This window comes from Sceloporus undulatus, chromosome 6 (assembly GCF_019175285.1).
Source record: "Sceloporus undulatus isolate JIND9_A2432 ecotype Alabama chromosome 6, SceUnd_v1.1, whole genome shotgun sequence".
In the NCBI taxonomy this organism is placed as follows: domain Eukaryota; kingdom Metazoa; phylum Chordata; class Lepidosauria; order Squamata; family Phrynosomatidae; genus Sceloporus; species Sceloporus undulatus.
Genome location: NC_056527.1, coordinates 78887132 through 78907046, shown reverse-complemented (window position 1 = coordinate 78907046; position 19915 = coordinate 78887132). Strand labels below are relative to the sequence as shown.

General features: G+C 40.1%; 1 protein-coding gene across 1 annotated transcript in view; it reads left to right on the top strand.

Moving 5' to 3' along the window:
* Positions 1-19915, top strand: part of PARM1 (prostate androgen-regulated mucin-like protein 1) — a 47300-nt gene that overhangs the window by 23171 nt on the left and 4214 nt on the right. Inside the window, exons 2-3 of the mRNA XM_042472929.1 lie at positions 7381-8104; positions 12547-12618. Coding sequence (XP_042328863.1) covers positions 7381-8104; positions 12547-12618 — 796 coding nt within the window. The remainder of the gene's footprint in view (positions 1-7380; positions 8105-12546; positions 12619-19915) is intronic.

The window sequence follows — 19915 nt, the reverse complement described above, 5'->3', positions numbered from 1 at the left end:
TCTCTGACAATGCTGGCTCTTCAGCTTAGTAATGGAGATGAGCACTGCCCGCTTTTGGTTGACCGCAACTTGATAACCTTGTCAACAGGGAATACCTTTACCTATTCCATCATATATATAGAAAAGTTATCTCCAGTGCATTTCTTTTTTTATTTATAACTCACCTTTCCCCCAAATGAGACCCAAAGTTAATTGAAGTTAAAAGAAGGTTCACACTAGAGAATGTTAAGGTCTCAGGATCTCTCCATCCCATATGATGGCAACACAAAGACATTTGGGATCAGGCCTATAAAGAGGTGAACAAAACCACATTAGTTTCATTAAACATGTTTAATGGAGAACTTTAAAGCTGTGACATAGCTGGTTATTGTCTGTTTTGCTGCTAGACAAGAAGTGTGTGATGCTACATGTTAAATGTTAGTATCAACAAGTTCGGCCTTGATGGCAGAACTGCCATAGTAAATCAGAGGGATTTGTTTAATTTCATTTGTCAACAGTTCAGGTTGTGTCTCCCTTATCCGAAATTCCCAAGTCTGAAATATTCCAAAAACCAAAACCTTTTTCATGAGTGGCTGAGAAAGCGACACTTTTGCTTTTTGATGGTTCAGTGTATACATACTTTGTTTCATGCATAACTGTTTTAAAAATAATGTATGAAATTACCTTCAGGCTATGTGTATAAGGTGTATATGAAACAAATGAATTTTGTGTTAAGACTTGGGTCTCATCTCCAAGATATTTCATTATGTACATAGATGTAAATATAGGTATTCTGAAATCCAGCTTCTTACAGTGAAAATGAAAAACCACACAGACTCTTTTAAACTGAGAAAGAAATATGTTTTTTTCAAGATCATTTTCTTCTCTAACAGACAGGTTGCATTATTGACCCAGAGATAACTGTAAATGCTAAAACTCCTTGGCTAAATGTTGAACTCTTGGTTCTGAAATTGTAAAATTGTAAGTGAAGCTGTTTATTTGCTAGAGCAGTGATACTCAAAACATTTTACCTTTGGGACCCCTTTTTACATCTACATGCAGACATTGTGTCATTCTCCCCCCCCCCCCACGATGTAGTATATGAATAAACATATTTTGTTTATTTAGTGTGTTTTCAATTGCACATTCATGCATATTCATATTTTAAAATTTTATAATGAAATAACATTATTTAGATTATTTAATTGAACTCATGTGTAAATTTTACACATAAAAAAGTTTGTGAGGAAGAGAATTATTTTTCAGCTATTGCTTAATTTTGGGGTGAAACATACCAGCATAAAAAGCTGGCTTCCAGCCAACTTGGGAGTGTTACATACAGATGACACATGCTCCCAAGCCGCCTGGAAGCCGGCTTCAAGCTGCCCAGATGTGGGCCGGCTTCTGGGTGCTCTGGCGGCTCAGTGTTTACATGGTGCACGGCTTTCAAGCAGCTTGAAGCTGCCCATGGGCCGCAGTGGCTGGGAAAAGCCATTTTCTTGTCGGCCCAAAAAGGTGCAGCACTTTGCCACTCCTTTGTCAGCTGGCAAAAAAAGCAGACTGTGGCTGCGGTGTGTAGTTGCCACAGCCACAGTCTGCCTTTGGAAGGGGCTTGTTGAAGCTGCCCCTTCGGAGTGGTCTGTTTTGTCCTTTTGTTTATTTAAAATATTTCTGTATTGCCTCCCAGCCCACAAGGGCACCTGAGGTGATGAACAAATAAAAGCCAATTAAAACAATAACAAGATAAAAACATTTTTAAAACACATTACAGTCGCCCCTTCTTATACACGGATTTTTTATACACGGATTCAAGCATACACGGTTTGAAAATGTTCCAAAAAAGTATAAATTTACCTTGATGTTCCATTTTTTATTAGGGACACCATTTTGCTATGTCATTATACTTAATGGGACTTGAGCATACACGGATTTTGTTATACACGGGGGATCTTGGAACCAAACCCCAGCGTATAACAAGGATCCACTGTATAATACTTTTTCAAAACTCCTAAAAGTAGTTTAAAACCAATCCTGGAATCCAGTTTTAAAATAGTTATAACAACAAGGATCACAAATAAAAACTCTTTAAAAATTTATTGCATTAAAACAAATAAAACATCACGCAAAAACAATATAAAATTATAAACATTAAAACCACAATAAAACCATGATACCCACCCCATATAATACCCCATGTAAAAAAAGCCATCCCATTAAACTCCTGACTGAATAAAACTGTTTTTGCTTGCCGATGGAAGGCAAGCAAAGAGGGGGCCAGCCTTACTTCCCATGGAAGGTCATTCCAAAGGTTAAGGTTTGCCTTTTGGTATTTATATATGTGTGTATTAAATATTTTAGAGCCATGGCTGGTTGAATCCGTGATAAAGATTCCATTGATATGGAGGACTGGCTGTATATGGTTTCTAACATGCACACCTGACACCAGTGTGGCTGCTGCATTTTGCACTAACTGTAGATGCCATCCACTGGTTGTAGTTAGCCAAAGCCACCATTGTTGTTGTTGTTTTTGTTGTTGCATTTAATGAAACCAAAGCAGTTTAGTTTCCTTACTAAGGACCGGAACAGATGGCCCTTTAAAGATGCCTTTCAGGCAGCTTGGGACCATGGCCTCCCAAACTGCCTTGAAGCCACACGCTGCCAGAGTGTCTTCAAGCCGGCTTCAAATTGTGGTGGGACCAGGAAAGGTGCCTCTTTCCCTGCCCAAAAAGGAGTGGACCTTTCCAATCCTTTTTGGGCTGGTTTCAAGACAGATTCAGGCTGCAGTATGTGTTTGCCTCAGGCCCAATCCAAGCCGCCCCTTCTTGCCAATCTGTTCCAGCCCTAAGTTAGACCATTGGTCCATCTAGCTCAGTACTATCAACAATACCCCCTGCAACCTGGTGTTCTTCTGATGTTTTGGACTAGAGCTTCCATCATCATTAGTCCTTTGATCTAGACTAATGGGACTTCTAGTCCAAAACATTAGGAATCCCCCCAGGTTTGGAAGGGCTGGTCAAAACGGACTAGTAATAGGTTTCAGGGTGTTTAAACAGGTATCTGCCCTAGCTTTACTTTGAATATTGGGGTTTGAACCCTTTGCATGGAAATCATGTTTAGGAACACTGGCCCTTGAGACACAATGTGGCGGAGGACCAGCACATGCAGCACTATGATTGCTGCTGCTACTACTACACACACATATGCTATTCTAATTGCATGAGAATTGATTACCCCAGTCGAGCTCCTATCAGTCTAACAGCTTGGCCTTAGAACCTTACTAAATCCCCATTCCAGTCTCCTGTAGCAAAACAGACATCATTTATGTGATTAGGATAGTATATGGACATCCCTGGGTCATCAGTGTATCTGATGTGATCTAAAAATGAACTCAGAAATGTTTCTCATACTGAAATTATTCAATAAAAGGCAAAGATGTAACATTTTATGACCTTTGATGTATGACTGCATCCAGTACAAGATGTATCTCATTCTTGAAGAGTGCTTTGAAAAATGGAATCTGTAAATTGCCATTTGATTCCATTGAAATCAGTTGGATAACATTCTTCACATCCCAACTTCTCTTCTCTCAATTCTCCAATATATTTTTCCAACTGTATCTGTGGCCCCATTCACAAAAAAGTAACATATACATTAATCTCTTAGTAAATTTAAAAGATCTGTCCACCTAAAACAGTGTGGTAGGGGAGCTGGCAGCTTTATTTGACCTAACCAGTGAATTCATGTGTTGGGCATTTGCAAATCTGAAATGACACAATGACTTATTAACTTCCTGTAACAAGGCACTGTTAAAATGTTACATCTGTCTCTCTCCATTCTTAAATGGAAAATCTCACCTATCACCAGTTCATTGAAAGTTTAGCCACCACAAACTTAAGAAAAATGTGAGTTTTCTAAATGTTTTGCAAGACAAATCTAATAATGTTGGTGAATTATTCTCAATTTAGATATTTCTTTGTTCAGTTCTTTTGGTGTCAGTTGCTTCTATCCATCTTCTGCCAGAACCATACAAAGGCAGAAGAATATTCATTATAGATAGTTGCTTATATGAAATCACCAGATCAGCTCCTTGTGATACCAAATTGGTTGTGTGAAATATATCACTATCTACCTATTTTCAAATCTTGCTATTGTGAAGCATTTACTATTATTATTAAGGAGAACAGCATAAGGCCAGAACTTGAAGAATCTGGTGTTTGTTAGCACAAAACTAACAACGGCTATCAAGAGAGATTTTCACAAAAACAAATGAAGCTGTTCTCAAGTGTGTATATCATTAATCCCATTAGCTATCGCAGCATATTTTAACTAGAGTTCATACTGGAATTTAGACAAAACCTATCAGGCAGGTGGAAGTAAAAACAGATGGCTTAATTTCAAGCCCTAAATGCAAGTGTGGGTCAGTTGTACAGTAATACAGTACTGGGCACAAAGGATGTAATTTGATAAAAGAGTTATTTCTTGGTTGCACTTGGATGGTTATTTTTGATAAGTAATTTATTCTGAAATCCATCACAAAACATGAAGGTATTTTTTACCATTGGCTTTGTAAAGGTGGGAGTTAGTAACAGAATTACTATTGATAATATTAATTAATAATAATTAAAATCTATATGTGGCCTGAAGAAGTTTTGCCTATTTTAATGTTGGCCCCTACCTACTGCTAGGTTGTGGAGGTCTGTACTAACTCAACACCTGCTGTTCCTAGATGTGATCACCACCTCGGGAAAATCCACTAGTCCTATCACCTCTGCCATGCCCTCCATTGATCCCTGCAGAACAGACATTGGAGGGAGAACTGATGGATTCTCCAGAAGAAAACCCCACACTATCACAAGTACAAACCCCATTGGTACTCATTTAAGACTTCCTTCCATCTCCACCTCATGAACATAAATTGAATCCCCCAATGAGTCCACAGACACTCTCATTCCTGTACCACTTCCCCAGGTTCAAAATCTCCAACTACTCAACACTATAGACACCACAGCCCTTGGTCTCTGCGTTCTCTAGTTAGTGTCCACCATAGACATGCCTACTCCCCATGCTATAAGAAATACTGTGAGTATTACTACTGTCAAGACAGATACTATGGCAAGGGCTGCCCATATGTCCAAGGTATCTCTGGAATTACAGGGTTGTTCTCCCTCTCTGGAGTGTCATGCCTTGTCATTTCAGGGAGGTGAGCAGAAAAACTGCACCCTCAGGTCTGATGATCTACCATAAATCCACTTCCACAGAGAAAAGGTGATACTCTGTCCAGACATCACATTCCTACCCAAAGTTGTCTCTCATTTCCATGTTAATCAGGACATTACCTTAACTATTTTCATACTAAATCTGTCAAGTGTTAGAACTCCAACAATGGGAAATATCATAGAAAGAAAGAATGAAATACACTCTTTACATTCACTAGATGTATGTCATGCTGTGGCCTTCTACAACCACCATAGGACTACCACAATATGTAAAACCTGCTATTTTTATCTGCAGTTCACCTCATTGACAAGGTCTCTCTATAGTTACTGCATGTAGCAACCATAGTTACTACAGATAAGCAACCTGTTCTTACTCCACACCATGCATAATTTTATGTGTCTGCCTTGGCAGTCCTTAATCACCATTTTCTAACTTAATCAGCTCAGACTTTGTAACCTTTCCTCACAGGCGATTTGGTCCATCCCTTTGATTATTGTGGTTGCACTGCCCTACACCCTTCCCAGTGCTTTGATAACCATTTTAAAGAGTGTCAACCAGAAACATATTCCAATATATTCCAAATATGATTGCAGTTTACATTTCTTGTTAGTATATTGTAATAGTGATCATTTTTTCATTCTTTCTTAATTATGCACAACACAGCCATGTGTGTCAGAATTTTCATTGAATTGTGGTCGAGAGTTAGAACTCCAGCAATGGGAAATATCATGGATGTAAGAATGAAATATACTTTAAGTCAAGACATAAAAGAAAAAAATTATAAAATAATTTATAGATAGTATTTAACACTGGAAAGACTGTACAGTATAAGATAATACAGTATAAGACAGGTAACAATCGGTGCTCAAACTGTCTAAAGGAAGTTGGATCATTCTTCCATATGTAATGGTCTTATGAGAAAGCAGAAAATTACTGGAAACAAATACATACCAAAATTAAGGAAATATTAGATATTAAATTAGAATTTAATTTCCAACAGAATTGGAAAAAGAAATGGTAAAATATTTTTATATGCTCACAGCTGAAGAAATGGCTCATCAAACTATTTGACATGATGGAAATGGATTTGCTCCAAAAAAATAAGTTACTTGTCAAATTTGAGTTTAGTGGGAAAGATTGGGAAAGTCTTAAATTACTTACCAAAAAAATGGGGGGAAATAATAACAATAAAAGATGCCTTGGAGGGGTAATGTAATAATAGAAAATTCAAACATCCTAAGCTAGCCATGCATAGTACATGGACAATAAGGCAAGACATACAGCAGCCATTCACTCAAAACCACAAGGTTGCGAGTTCAAGACCAGCAAAAGGGCCCAAGCTCGACTCAGGCTTGCATCCTTCCGAGGTCGCTAAAATGAGTACCCAGACTGTTGGGGGCAAATTAGCTTACTTGCTGTTCACCGCTATGATCTTTGGAATAGCGGTATATAAATAAAACAAATTATTATTATTATTATTATTATTATTATTATTATTGGGGTATGTTAAAATATGTCAAAATTTCAGAAGGGGAAATTTTCTTCTGGTTTATTGAATTATTACAAAGGACAATATTTACTTTCTCTATCCTTAACGTAAGGGAGTTAGAGAGAAAGTTTATTATATTTGAGTGAAATATTAACATTGAGAAACAGAGAGAACAATAAAAGAGAATAATAGAATATACAAAATAATTAATAATTAGAAAAGATATGGAATAGCCCAAGGAAGCAACAAATGCTTTGTAATGAATGATTACCATAGTAAATATGATTATATGTAGGGATGAATGTACGATATGTAGGTATTAGGATGTATGTATGTGAGATTATACGTGTTTGTATTAGGGTGTTGTTTTTGTTTTAATAATTAAAAAATTTTTAAAAGAATTTTCATTGCATTGTTCATCACAATTGCGAGTTTTCTTTCTTGATCTATATGTGATCACAGATCCAGAGCTTGGAAAAAAACATGTTAAAGGTAAGTTATTGACTGCAATGTTTTAGGGAGCAGGGAGTTACTTGCAACATTTTGGGGAGCAAGGTATTCACAAGCGTAGTGTTGTTAATTTTTTAAAAAAACGCAAAAACCTCCAATATCCTGGAGAAGGAATTAGTGTAATAAGTAATCCTGCAGAGGGAAGGGGAGACTAATCATGTGTGTATGTATATTCATCTATGCAGGACTAACTGTATGCTGTGCCTCCTCAGCCAGTGTACCTGCTTCCAGCACTGCTTCTCCCTCAAACATATTTACCTCAGGAACAGTGGAACCAGATCATGTAACTACAACACCCAGCAATAGCATTCTAGCAAGTACCAGACTGCCAGCTACACCATTGACCTCTCTTTCCTTCGGAACCACATTGCGGGATTCAGCACAGGCTACCAGCGCAGGTACTACAGCTACAGATGCAAAGATCGAGGTTTCGTCAACAACTCCTCTATTGAGAACATCAGACATGAGTATTTCAACAGCACCACAGACAATCACTGGATTACAAAGCACAGAAAACATAAACACTTCTGTGACACCTGTTGCTAGTACTACAATGGAAAACTTTACACACTCCCAAACCCTAGCATTCACCTCTTCACAGAGTTTACATGAATCATCCACCATCATTGCACCATCTGATATTACCAAGCTTAGCACAGTCGATGCTACCCAGTCGCCAAGCACTGAAACATCAGTACCTGTGGTCACAAGTAAGAAAGCACATACCATAGAAGTAACTTCTGGAAAGACCCATGTGACATCCACCTCTTCAGGCCCATTGGAATCCCTTACCTCTACAGAAGCCTTAACAAGTAAAAAGATTTCTCCAGAGCCCTTGCCGGCTGAGGGCACCACGTTCTCTGCAGGGATAACCATAGAAGAGGTTCAGCGTGCTTTGAGTCCAGGTGAGCTGGTTCACTAAACTGTTTTCATAAATTGCTGTGTTGGCATTGTTTCTTTTCCCGGTATCATTTAGGAGGATGGGGCAAAGGGATTAATGGCCCCATACAGACTGCCCAAATAAAGCTGCTTCAGTTCACTTTGGAGGTATGCTGTTTAAATGATGCATGTGTCCTAAGAGTCCGGACACTGTGCCAAAGCTATTCTCCTATCCTTAGGACTGGATCATGGCTTTGGCGCAGCTTCTGGACTCTTAGGACACATGCATAATTTAAACAACATATCTCCAAAGTGATCCGAAGCAGCTTTATTTTGGTCTTTTCTTTTAAGGAACATTCAGAAAGGCAAAGTAAGTCAGATCCTCTCTCCCTAGCCCTCCAAAACCAGGCAGTGCAAAACAAGACAATTCCAAATAGTTTGGAACCTCATCTCCATTCTTAATATCAATGAGCAAAATTAAATTAGTCACAGCTGGTGAGAAGTATGCTGCAAGGAATTCCAAGATGGCTTTATGAATCAAATGTTTGAATTGCACCTTTTACACTTTAAAGTAATTTGCCCTGGTGGAAGCTTCTCTTCCTTCCTAATCCAATATGTTGATTTTTCTTTACACAGAAGGAAAGAGCTAATACTTTCTACACACTGTTCTCAATTCTTATCAGTCCTTCTGGTGGTTGAAGTATAAAGGTTTTTAAAATGTACAACACTTGAAGGGAAGCATTTAACATGATGTGTAGTCTGGCCTTTGGAAACCAAATACCTTCTCAGCTGATCTGAACAACTTGTGTTTCCCCAGCACCCAGTTGCGTCACCAGACTTGGTGACATCCAGTGCAGGGGGGACTGACGGGGGGAGGAACGGCCTGTCCTGCTTCCCCCTCTCTTAGTGCAGCCTTGCTCACCTGCCATCCATGCTGCCACTTCAAAGAGAACTGGGAGAGCAACAAAACTTCAGCTCCCTACCCACGGATAGAGCTAGGTCAGTGATGAAGCCACAAGTGGTGCACCCTCTGTCACAGTGGGTGGAGACTCCACTGGGTGTCACCCCTTCTCTGGGGTGTCACCTGGCACAGTCCACACACTCCGCCTCCCCGTAATGCCACTGTCTACACCTCGTGTACCAGGGACCCTTGAGTAAAAAGTAGAAATGAGTCAGTCTGTAGTAGAAAAGAGTCAGGTAAACAAAAGAGTCTGATAGTCATACAGGTGTTTAGCATCCTGTTATCTTAATACTGTTTTAATCTCAGTTTTTGTATGTCTTTATATGTGCTTTTATTGTAATTTTCTACCTTTTGTAAGGTGCCTTGAGTCCTACTCATGGAGAAATATGGGATATAAATAAAAGGAGGGATCCTCAGGGTACTTTGTGCCTGAATATATATTGAAAATTTGAAAATTATTCATATTCAAATATCTTAATATTCTGGCATATCTTGTAAAAGGTAGACTTTGAGACTCAATTCTGACTTCATGCTAAGTCATAGCTTGCACCAACCATAGAGCAGAACCCAATCCAGATTTGAGGTTGCAGATGTGTTATAAGCAACCCGTGAGTGAGAGATACCTCTCTGCTTTCATTTCTGTTCTCTCAGATTTATTGGTTCACTCCTGTCTCTGTGATGCAGCAGCCTGTTGAGACAGATGGCCATTTCTGGCTGCCATTTACACATCATGCCAAATCATAATTTGCTCAAATCAGGGTTTGTGACCTATTTCAAAGCATAGTTTATGGTTCTGGTTTACCATCTAATTACAAATCAGGATTTGTTAGTTCAGGCCATCATGCTAGACTATATTTAAACTCCCTTAACTGTGGCTTGGAGTGATATATGAATTTATCTGGTAAACTTACTGCCAGCACCTGAACTTATATTCAGAACTATTCTTTGGCATCAGCTAAGCCAAACAGAAATATCCACTCCTTTCTGTTTAGGTAATTTAGGAGGAAACTCCTAACAAATCCTGAAAGCTTCAATAAGATGAAGAGTGACCATACAACTTAGTGCTCCCTGGAGTTTGTTTTTAAGGTTAAAAAACTAGGATTGTCTACATGTCTAATTTCCACTTGAAAACACATGAAACCTAAGTAGTGTAGGCTATTTTGACTGATCCTTGGCAAATGAGACAAGGGTAGAGAACCTCCACCATTCAGAAGTTGTGCTTTCATGTGCAGTTCCTCACATCACTTTTCTTGCTGTATAAATAATGATAATGATAATAATGATAATAATAATATCTTTATTTATATTTCCCACCTCTCCCCATGGATGGAGGCAGGAGCACAACAGCTAAAATCGGCATTACAATGCATAGCTATCACAACTAAAGAGCTAGTATAGAAGCTGCAGTAGAATTTAGCCAGAGTAAGAGAATGAGATTTCATCTTAAAGACATAGGCCCTTATCAGACGAGTGTGGAACTGGGGGTCTTCTGCACTGGGCGGTTCGAATTCACGTTATTTCGCACAATACCATCATACCAGCATTCGATGGCCCAATCCGCACTCACGTGAATGCGCAGAGCTCAAACTGAATGCGTACGGCTTCCTCTTTTGGAGCGTGTTGGCCAGTGCGCTGATAAGGGGATTGGTAATATCCTGGATTGGGGCTCGTTCGGATCTCAGTGGCGATGGGTTTGGTGTGACTACCCAGTCCTGAATTCCATCGCAAGACCCCCAGATTCCAATGTTTATTCCGGTGGGTCTTTCCTCTGTGCCGGTTCCAGGGAAGCGGGGGGGAGGCTGTTCCAGCGGCCTCCTCCTCTCCCGGCTTGAGAGGCATCCCCGGCTGCATCCCAGGGCGGGAAGAGGCGCGGGGGGCAACGGGGAAGCGCGGTTCCAGCGCCTCCTCCTCCTCCTCCCGGCTGCTTCTCAAGCCGGGAGGGGAGGAGGGAGGCCGTTTTGGAACGGCAGCGATCACCGCGATTCAGCGCACATGCGCATGGTTTCTATTCCAGAGGAGAATGAGTTGTCTTCTTGAGGCAGATACAGCAAGGGAGCAAAGGGAAGCGATGTGCTTTTAAAAGAAAAAAAAAAGCTGGCAATCCATCCTTGCCTGGGACAGGGGCGTCTGACCCAAAAGCCCACGGTTGTTAAAAGAGAGAGATGAGAGAGAGGCATCTCTTTCTCTGGCTTCGCCGTGAAACCCCTGTGCTGGCTCTTAAAAAGGGAGGCACTTCCCCCGATGCCCTGCAAACGTCACCATGCGATGCTTGATTGGCAGCGGCCAATCTACAGAATGCATTCGATTTCTTTGACAGTCTCTTTGACAGCCGCGTGAAGCTGCGCTCCCCCCGGCCCCAGAATACATACTCACACACTCACCACACACACGCAGAACCGGGCATTGCTAATTTGTTGTGCAAGGGAGGTCTGGTTACATTAAAACAAAGCCAGGATGTAGAGGGAGCGTAACGGGCATGTTGTATCGCGATTGTTTTTAATGTGCTTGAGCTTGGCCTCTCCCAGCTGTTTACCGGGCTGTCATGACGGGGACCGTCCCCTTTCACCCCGGAAGCGTTTAAGGGTCGCAACCCATGCGGCACCACTGAGCATGTGGGCGAGGCGGCGAGCAATTGGCCAATCTCATGTTGGGACGCGTGTGACAAACATTCTGCACTGATGCTTCGCGTCGAATGTGGATGGCCAATTTGGATCCTGCCAATGCGGGGGACTCCCCAGGTATGATGGGTATTGGGTGCGAATAACGGGGATTCGAACCGCCCAGTGGGCAGAAGACCCCAGTTTCCACGCGTCGCTGATAAGGGCCATACATACAAGTTTATAGTTTGGCGAGCTCAGTTGACTCTTCTCAGCTGTACCCCTGGCATTTAAGATATATAGATAAGTATTATTTATGTATAGGTGTATTTATAGCCGTTTCCCTTAACTAGCTGCCGTGTTCCAGCCCATGGAATCCGGGATTTTGCAATTTAGAGGGAGGCATTTGGAATTCTCAGCCAGTGCTCAAGTGCGGTCATCAAACAACAAACCCCAGGATCCCTAGGATGCAGTCATGGTAGTAAAAGTGGATCATAGTACTATAACTGAGTTGTGTTAAAGGACTGCCACCTGTGTGAAGCACTTGAAATGCATTCTGATGCTGTTATTTTATTAAGCTGCATCAGTTAAGGCTGGAATGCCTGCTCTGTCTAATAATTGTATGATTGAATTGTGAAACAGAAAGGAGTATCTAAAATATGTTTAGATACAAACAAAGTATCCAAAAACATTTATTTATCAATGTAATGATTATAGATTGCAAGATTCAGAGTTTAGTGCGTAATACCAGATCCGCTTGTATAGCTTTCTGTGCTGAACTCTTCTTGAGCTACCATATTTCTTATTTAGAGTATATAATTGGGTTGTATTGAATCATAATAACAAAAAAATATTTGGAGTATGAGAGGAATGTAATAACTCAGCACTGACCGTCAACTTTCTATGCAGGACAGCATTGCAGCTATTACTATAACAGTGATGCAGTGGTGTGTTGGTTTTCGGCATTGCTGCATTCTGAAGATCAGGTAAGAATTAACACCATCTTAGTTTAGAAAAGTAATAGTTCCTTTAAAAGATTGAATTCTTAACTGCGTTCAAAGTGGAGATAAGAAAAGCCCATATAAAATCCACTGCTAAATTTGACTTATTCTCCAAGTATGTAGACCAGTGTTTTCTTGCTTTACATGGTTTTTGAATTTGGCTCCAAGAATCCCTTATCTTCGGGAATGCTGTTAGGCTTAGCCTAAAACATTAGAGGGTTCCAGGTTAGAGAAAGTTGGTCTGGGACTATAATCAGGACTCCCTATTGCAAATTACTTTAAGGACTGCAATGCATGTCTTAATTAATTCAGTGGAGGCATACTTTAGCTACTTTTTTTTCTTTCATATCCATTTTCTGTTAACATGCTTTTTCTCTTTGTGCCCCAAATAGCTTGTTCTCGATCTTTCACTGCATCAATTCCACTGTTAACACTGTTTTTCTGTCTCTACTTTTTAGTTATGTGCTCTCTGCGCACCAACATGATCCAGCTTGTATCCCCATCTGTATCTTTCCATCTTTTTTGTTTCATCACCCTAAATCTATCTTCATATATTACCATCTGTTATCCTACTTTTCCCCTTGTACCCATATCACCCTTTATGTATTAGCAACACAAAGTTATTACTGTGTTTCTCTGCGTCACGAAGTGTTTTTGTATCACCGTCTCTTCATTTGCGGCTTGCCTCCCTTGTTTTATGCTCTGTTTCTCCACCTTTTCCTCACCCTCTACTTATTATCATGGCGGGAGCTTCCTTCCTGAGGCAAATTTCTTACAAGGGGTGGGGTGGGTGGGATCTCAGAAAAGAAGGGAATGCTATCCCTCATGTACATGAAGGCCACATTCCAGTCTCTCACCACCGCACCACCAATAGCTTGCTTGCAGTTTGTAGTGGTTTAGTTTAGCACAGTGAATAACTTGTCGGAAAGTTCATCTGGTAAGAGGGGAGAGTCTATGATTTTGGAGTCTGATGCTGGGCTAGGATGCTCTTCACTTTCTGGTTTTCTCTTAACATTTCCCTCAAACTGACAGGAAACTGTACATATGCAAGGTAGAGCATGTAACCTTACATTTTAGAATGTAACTTCTAGAATCTCCTAGTGCATGAGATTGTGGAAGTTACAAGGGTAAAAGTTAATTTCTCCCCTAAATTTTTGATAGAACTTGTGATGAATGAGATGGGGTTAAATCCCAGTTTGATCTTCTATAGCCAGCATTTGATGCCAACCATTACATGTCTGATAATCAGTAAGAAATAAAACACAGATGCAAACTACAGAGGGATGAGATGGGATGTTCAAAAGATTTCTTCCCCAAGCGTCTCTGCACCATAGTGTTAGCCTACTTCCTGGGTTCCTCTATTATTCCTAGCAAAGTAAACAGTAAGGCCTGGTAAGGAAGCACAGTAACATGCATAGGCTCACCAGAGTAAGGTGTTGTTTTTTCTTTTTATCTGCAGACATTCTTATGGAAGACCTTTGATGATCATGATATGGATCTGGGGAAACACACACACCCTTGTATGATGACTCTTAATCAAAGAATTTAACACCAGAAATTGTTATGAAGTACTTGTTTCCACTAAAAGCACCAAGGTCGATATCCTGCTACACATGGCTCCCCATGTTTTTGCTCCTCCGTACCCATTTTTCCTAGAACATTTTTGATTCAGTACACTCCAAAATCCTTGAATGAAATGGACTGAGGTGAAGCGTATAGTAACAAAACAAGGCAAAGCTTGGAATTTGTTGCCACGGGAGTAAGCAGGCCTTTACTTATTTTCTGCAAAGAAGGAAGTCTGTGGGAAGTGCTCATGTCAGGATTGCTGTGACCATTGTATTCCCAAAAACTTTTTTTAATGAAAAGTGAAGCTTTAATAGGAGATCTGCCAAGAAGAAAGTGGTGCTTTTTTAGTTGTCCAATTAGCAAGGTTTACGGAAGGCTTTGCTCGGAGGGAGGTCTCTAAAGTTTAATACCAGATCTGGCTTTTGCTTTATTTGCCTTTAACCAGCTTGTCTTGAGAGTGTTCTAATTAAAATAACCTGAGGTTGGAAGAACAGCCTAATTGCACTGAGGTTCTTGTTAAGTGTTAAGCATCTACTTTAACACAGAAGGAGAAATGCAGAGAAACAAGAGCTGCTGCACAGATGCTGCCCTAAGTCATTTCCCCTCTTTGTTTCATTAATGTCTACCAGTTGTCTTGCTGCCATTTCTTCCACCAATTGCAGAGAGGAATCACATTGGAACAGTGTGAGAAGTGAACATGTAAGCTGAGCTAGACAAACTGGGGAAGGAGAATGCACCAATGCTGCCCATTTGAAATGGAAGCCCTAGTGTTTTCTGACATAAAGTTCTGCCAAAGACTGGTGAGAGGGGAATATAGGTGGCAAGCCTTACCCTCGTGGAGATTTTTTTTTGTGAGCTATAAGAGCATACAATCAGCCATGAGCCCTCACATCTAGCCAGAAGCATCTTTGTAGATTAAAGTTGTTGTTGCTTCCCAGATAACAGGAGATCTAATGCTATGGACTTTTATAAAGTTTGTTTTGCTGGGACCACTGGAAAAGCAAACTCTGTATGTTAAACAGGGTGTTGCTTTGCAGTAATATAACTCTGCATTATGTTTAAAGAATGAGAGGTTTATCCATGTAAACAGAATGTGCCAGTCACATTTGATAGTACCCTACAAACAGATTGCCATCTAATTCGGGTACGTTTTGCATATGAATATGAAAGCTTTTTAACCATTTAGGCCACGAAGGGTGTTACCAAGCAATCAGAATGCAGACAAAGAAGCTACCTGAAGGATCAACTCGCTTTAGCTGAAGACAGTGGAGAAAGTAAAATGAGACACAATAAACAAAACCAAAAATCCGAACCCTAAATACGCCAGATGCTAAATTCACAAAAGTGAAAAGTTAAATCAGAACCCCCAAACACAGTGAAATAAATTGATAGCAAACTGAAATGCACGCAGATGTAGGGAGTTTTACAACCTGTATTGACTGAAAAGCCTCATCTTCTATCCTAGCCAGTTTTGGGACTCTTATCGGCAGTGTGACATGAAGCAGAACACTATGAATGGTCACAGTAGTCGGAAGGGTAACTGCAGGGGAAAGCTAATCTAACATAATGCTGTTTGGTGGTCACGTGGGTATGCCTACAATACTTGCTCTGTTTTCAAAGTGAGTGTCAGCTTTCCTGGTGGAGTGTGGAGGAGCCAGTTACCTGATACGCCCACTTTAGCTGAGATTTTACAGTTACACAGCACATTATAGTGAAACAAATATTGTTTTTAAAGGCACAGATAACAGTAAAGCTGAATGAGAGTTCAGGGAATACAAATGACATTTCCACTTTTGCAACCTACATACTTTTTAAAATAGTATTTAATTTGTGTAATTTGTGAGGCCTGTGAGTATCAATATCATTGCGTATAAATGAAAGTTCAGGAAGGGAGTGCATGGTAACCCTTGTGAGGAGGCATCATTCGGGAACTGGAGAGGTCAGCTTAACAACGGGGATACACCTAATTTTGCAATTTAGAGCAACCGAGATGCAATATTTTAAGAGAAAGTTTGAATCCTAAAGGTAAAAGAGCAAGTGATGACTAAGAATAAACAGTACGTTTCCAACATCCTCAACAAAGGTGGAGGAAGAAATGTTTGGGCATTTATGAATGGAATTAAAAGTGATGGGCATGCTGAAAAGGGGGCTATGTAGCCTACTTTTCCTCAAAGGGCTCTACATATTTCATATTTTTTTAAAAACACATACTAAGTAAAAATGGTTAGCTGCTGTAAAGCGTAGTTTGACAACGCTTGCTTTGAAAATGGAGCTTGTGACTGATTCTGGAAAATGGCAATATGATGATTTACCATAACTCTCCTGGTGTTATGAGTGACCGGATAGTGTATGGGCAGCAGTGGGAGATAGCCCCCCAGTGGGATTTTTATAAGCCATTTATAAGCTCTTGTTTATTTTTTAATTTATTTTTAAAAGCTGTCTTCACTTCTGGAGGTTCATGGAGCAGAAAGTTAGGTCCTTAGACCTAGCTGATGGCCCATTTCATGCACTATCCTATCTGTGAGGCAGGGACCACCATGTGGCACTGATGTTATACATTAAGACCAGTTACAAGAGGTGAGACCATCTTGCAATAATAGTAATAGATAATAATAATAATAATAAATAATAATAATAATAATAATAAGAAGTAGTAAGTATAGTAGTAGTAGTAATGATTATGTTCAGGATAAACCCTGACCCAGCAACCAGCAATCACATGAAGATTTCACTTTACTTCATCTGATGTCTGAATGTTCCTGATAGCATAAAACAGGTCTTTATAAATTTCCTATTGTGTTACATCTTCAGTCAAACCCCCAATTAAAGTAGCATAACCTCATGTAGGGTACACTTACCTTAAGGCTTAGCGCAAATCCTCAACTGAACTAAAGTGACGTGCACGTAACTGAGTTTCCTAATGCATACTTTAAAAGTAACAATAATGCTCTCCTCCTCTGTATGTCTACTCTGTTATATTACTCTCAAGTTTCAACAGAAGGAACCACCTTTACCCTATGTAGTACAGTGAGCCCTTGTTATCAATACTATCTGAAATCACACCTTTGTCTGCCATAGATGTCCCACTGCCAAGATAGGCAAGAACAAAGAGATGTAAATACAGTCCGTGTCTCCATATCCACAGATTCTTTTCCACATTCAGCCATCCACAGCTTGAGATATCAAGACAAATATAATCCAATAGCAAACTTGATTTTGCCATTTTAATTAGAGTCAATCATTTTACTATATCGTTGTATATACTGGAACTTGAACAATCCCGGATTATCCAGGGAGTCCTTGACCAACCCCCCAGGTGATACTGAAGGCCCACTGTATGTGTTGTGTGTGTGTGTGTGGTAATGTTTGCGGTGGTTTGACATCGATTCAGCAACTTTAGATCAATGACTTCCATCTCATCTGCCATCTTAATTGCCAGTTGTGAATATCTGTACATGCCACATGCAAACAGAGGAACATATATGAAACACACAGTGGCGAATTTATGTATAAGTTAAGTAAATTCATTTAGGGGACCCAATTTTTAAATAAGACTATGGAATAATAACATACTTTAATGCAAAACCTCCATAGCGTGGGCCTCGGTAATGTTAAAACCTTGTTCACCTAGTCAGGTGTATGCTAGCAGATATGTTTACACATCAGCTAAAGATATCTGCAGAGGGTGCATCAACAACGAATCAAGTGTTCAACTCAGCTTCCATGAAGTGTCAGTATCGGAATTTAACTTAAGTAATGGATCACTTGTTTGTTAATTATTGCGGATGAGCAGGTAGCACCTCACGGTTCATGAAGGCTGCAAGAAAGTAGGACAAGCATGGCATTTAACGTGAGCATCTCATGGCTGACTGGAATTAAGTACCAGCCCTCTAATGCCAGAAGGTGTCAAGCAAAGCCAGACAGAAGTGTTACTTGAACAATTGGGGTCATATGATCTTATCTCAGCAAGTGGGTCATGAAGACATTTGAAAACCAGCTCTCCCTGACAAAACCTAGCTTTTACAACTTAATACAGTATACCCAGCATTTAAATACATCATGTTTTAATAAGAGTAGGATATAACTTTAGCCGGAGCATTAATTATATCTTAATTGAAGAAAAGGAGTTATTTTGAAGGTGTGATGCCGATGTTTATTGCTTATGTGATTGCATTCGGTGTGTGTGTGTGTTGTGTGTCTGTGTGTATACACTACACACCACACTCACATCGCAGGGCACCGTTTGACCAGAGACAACAGTGAGATAAAAGCAATTATTTATTACACCGCACACAACAATGTGTCTCCAGTTATGTCATTTTAAATTCTTTGGTCCTTAGAGAAGATGTAACTCTAGATTACATGAGTGCTGCTAAAGGGGACTGTGAACCAAGATAATGTCTGGTACAATATCTTTGGCACTCTTAGACTAGAAATCAAGATGTAAATGCCAAGTGGGCCAAAATTCAACCCGTAAATATGACGCAAGAAACTACTAATTTGTTGTTTTTTAATGACATTTTACTTGAGGTTTGCAGACCTAAACAAAAATAATCAGTTTAAAACTGAAGTTGATATCAGTAAGGTCTGCAATGAAACAGAACAGTTACTTACAAGTTAGCTGTGCTTCGATAATAGAGAATGAAAAATAATATGTAAGATTGCTTGTATCCTAGGTGTATGGATTACACAAGTGTGATAACACGTGGAATGTTTTTAATTGTTGACAGTGTGAAATCTTTGATTTTAGGTTAGAGCCTAAGTATACCACAGGGAAATACACTTAATACGATACTAAGGCAAGTTGGGTGACTGAATCAGACCAAGGCTTCAGTCAAAGAGTAGGGCTAACAATATGCAACATTCACATAGAATTGCTGGAGTTTATTAAATGAACTTGCTAGTAGGCAACTGTACTAGAGCTCTAATACAGGAGGGAGGCAGGAGATGCCAGAGCCTGGGAATTAAAAAAAGTTACATGGACATTATAGCTACAATTTTTGAAAAGGCAAACGTTGCTTTCTTGTTTTTCAGTGTAACGGAGACGGGTTTATTTATTTAATCTGATGGCTACAAGCACTGGCCTTTTGGTATAAAACACGTCTCCCCCCATCCATTTATCACGTCCCCAACACCCACACAGAACAGGGGCGCAACACAAGCAGCACTTGACGCATGGTTGTATTTGTAGTCCATTTCATGAGCCGATTTCCTTGTCCACAAAGTCCGCATAACACAGTTACTCCTCGAGGAGTGATGTATCTCTTGTTAAGTTGCACTGTAAGTATATATATATCTACTTACTGGGGGAAGGGTTTATTGCAACTACTCTTTGTAATTCAGCTATTTCCAAGCTATAGGAATTACGGATCCTGGAACAGCAGAAAAGGAGGGTGCTTAGAGACCTTAGCAAGCGCTCTACTGGAGGCCAAATAATAAAATTGCACAGGCAAACTCAAAGTGGTTTAGAGGAAAAGATCCGGGAGGAAGGAAGGGTTGGTGTGCAGTATTGGCCCGAAACCTGTCCTTGTCATAGTCACACGGGCATACGTGTTGGTCATCAGTGAGTAGGAAGTAGGGTCTGGCAGCTGTTGAGGAGGAAAGGCACTGGAGAAACAGGTCGTTCTCAAAGGCAACAGTTTTTGGGGCCTGTACAGACGGCCCAAATAAAGCTGTTTTGGGTTACTTTGGAGTGTATGCTGCTTAATGATGAATG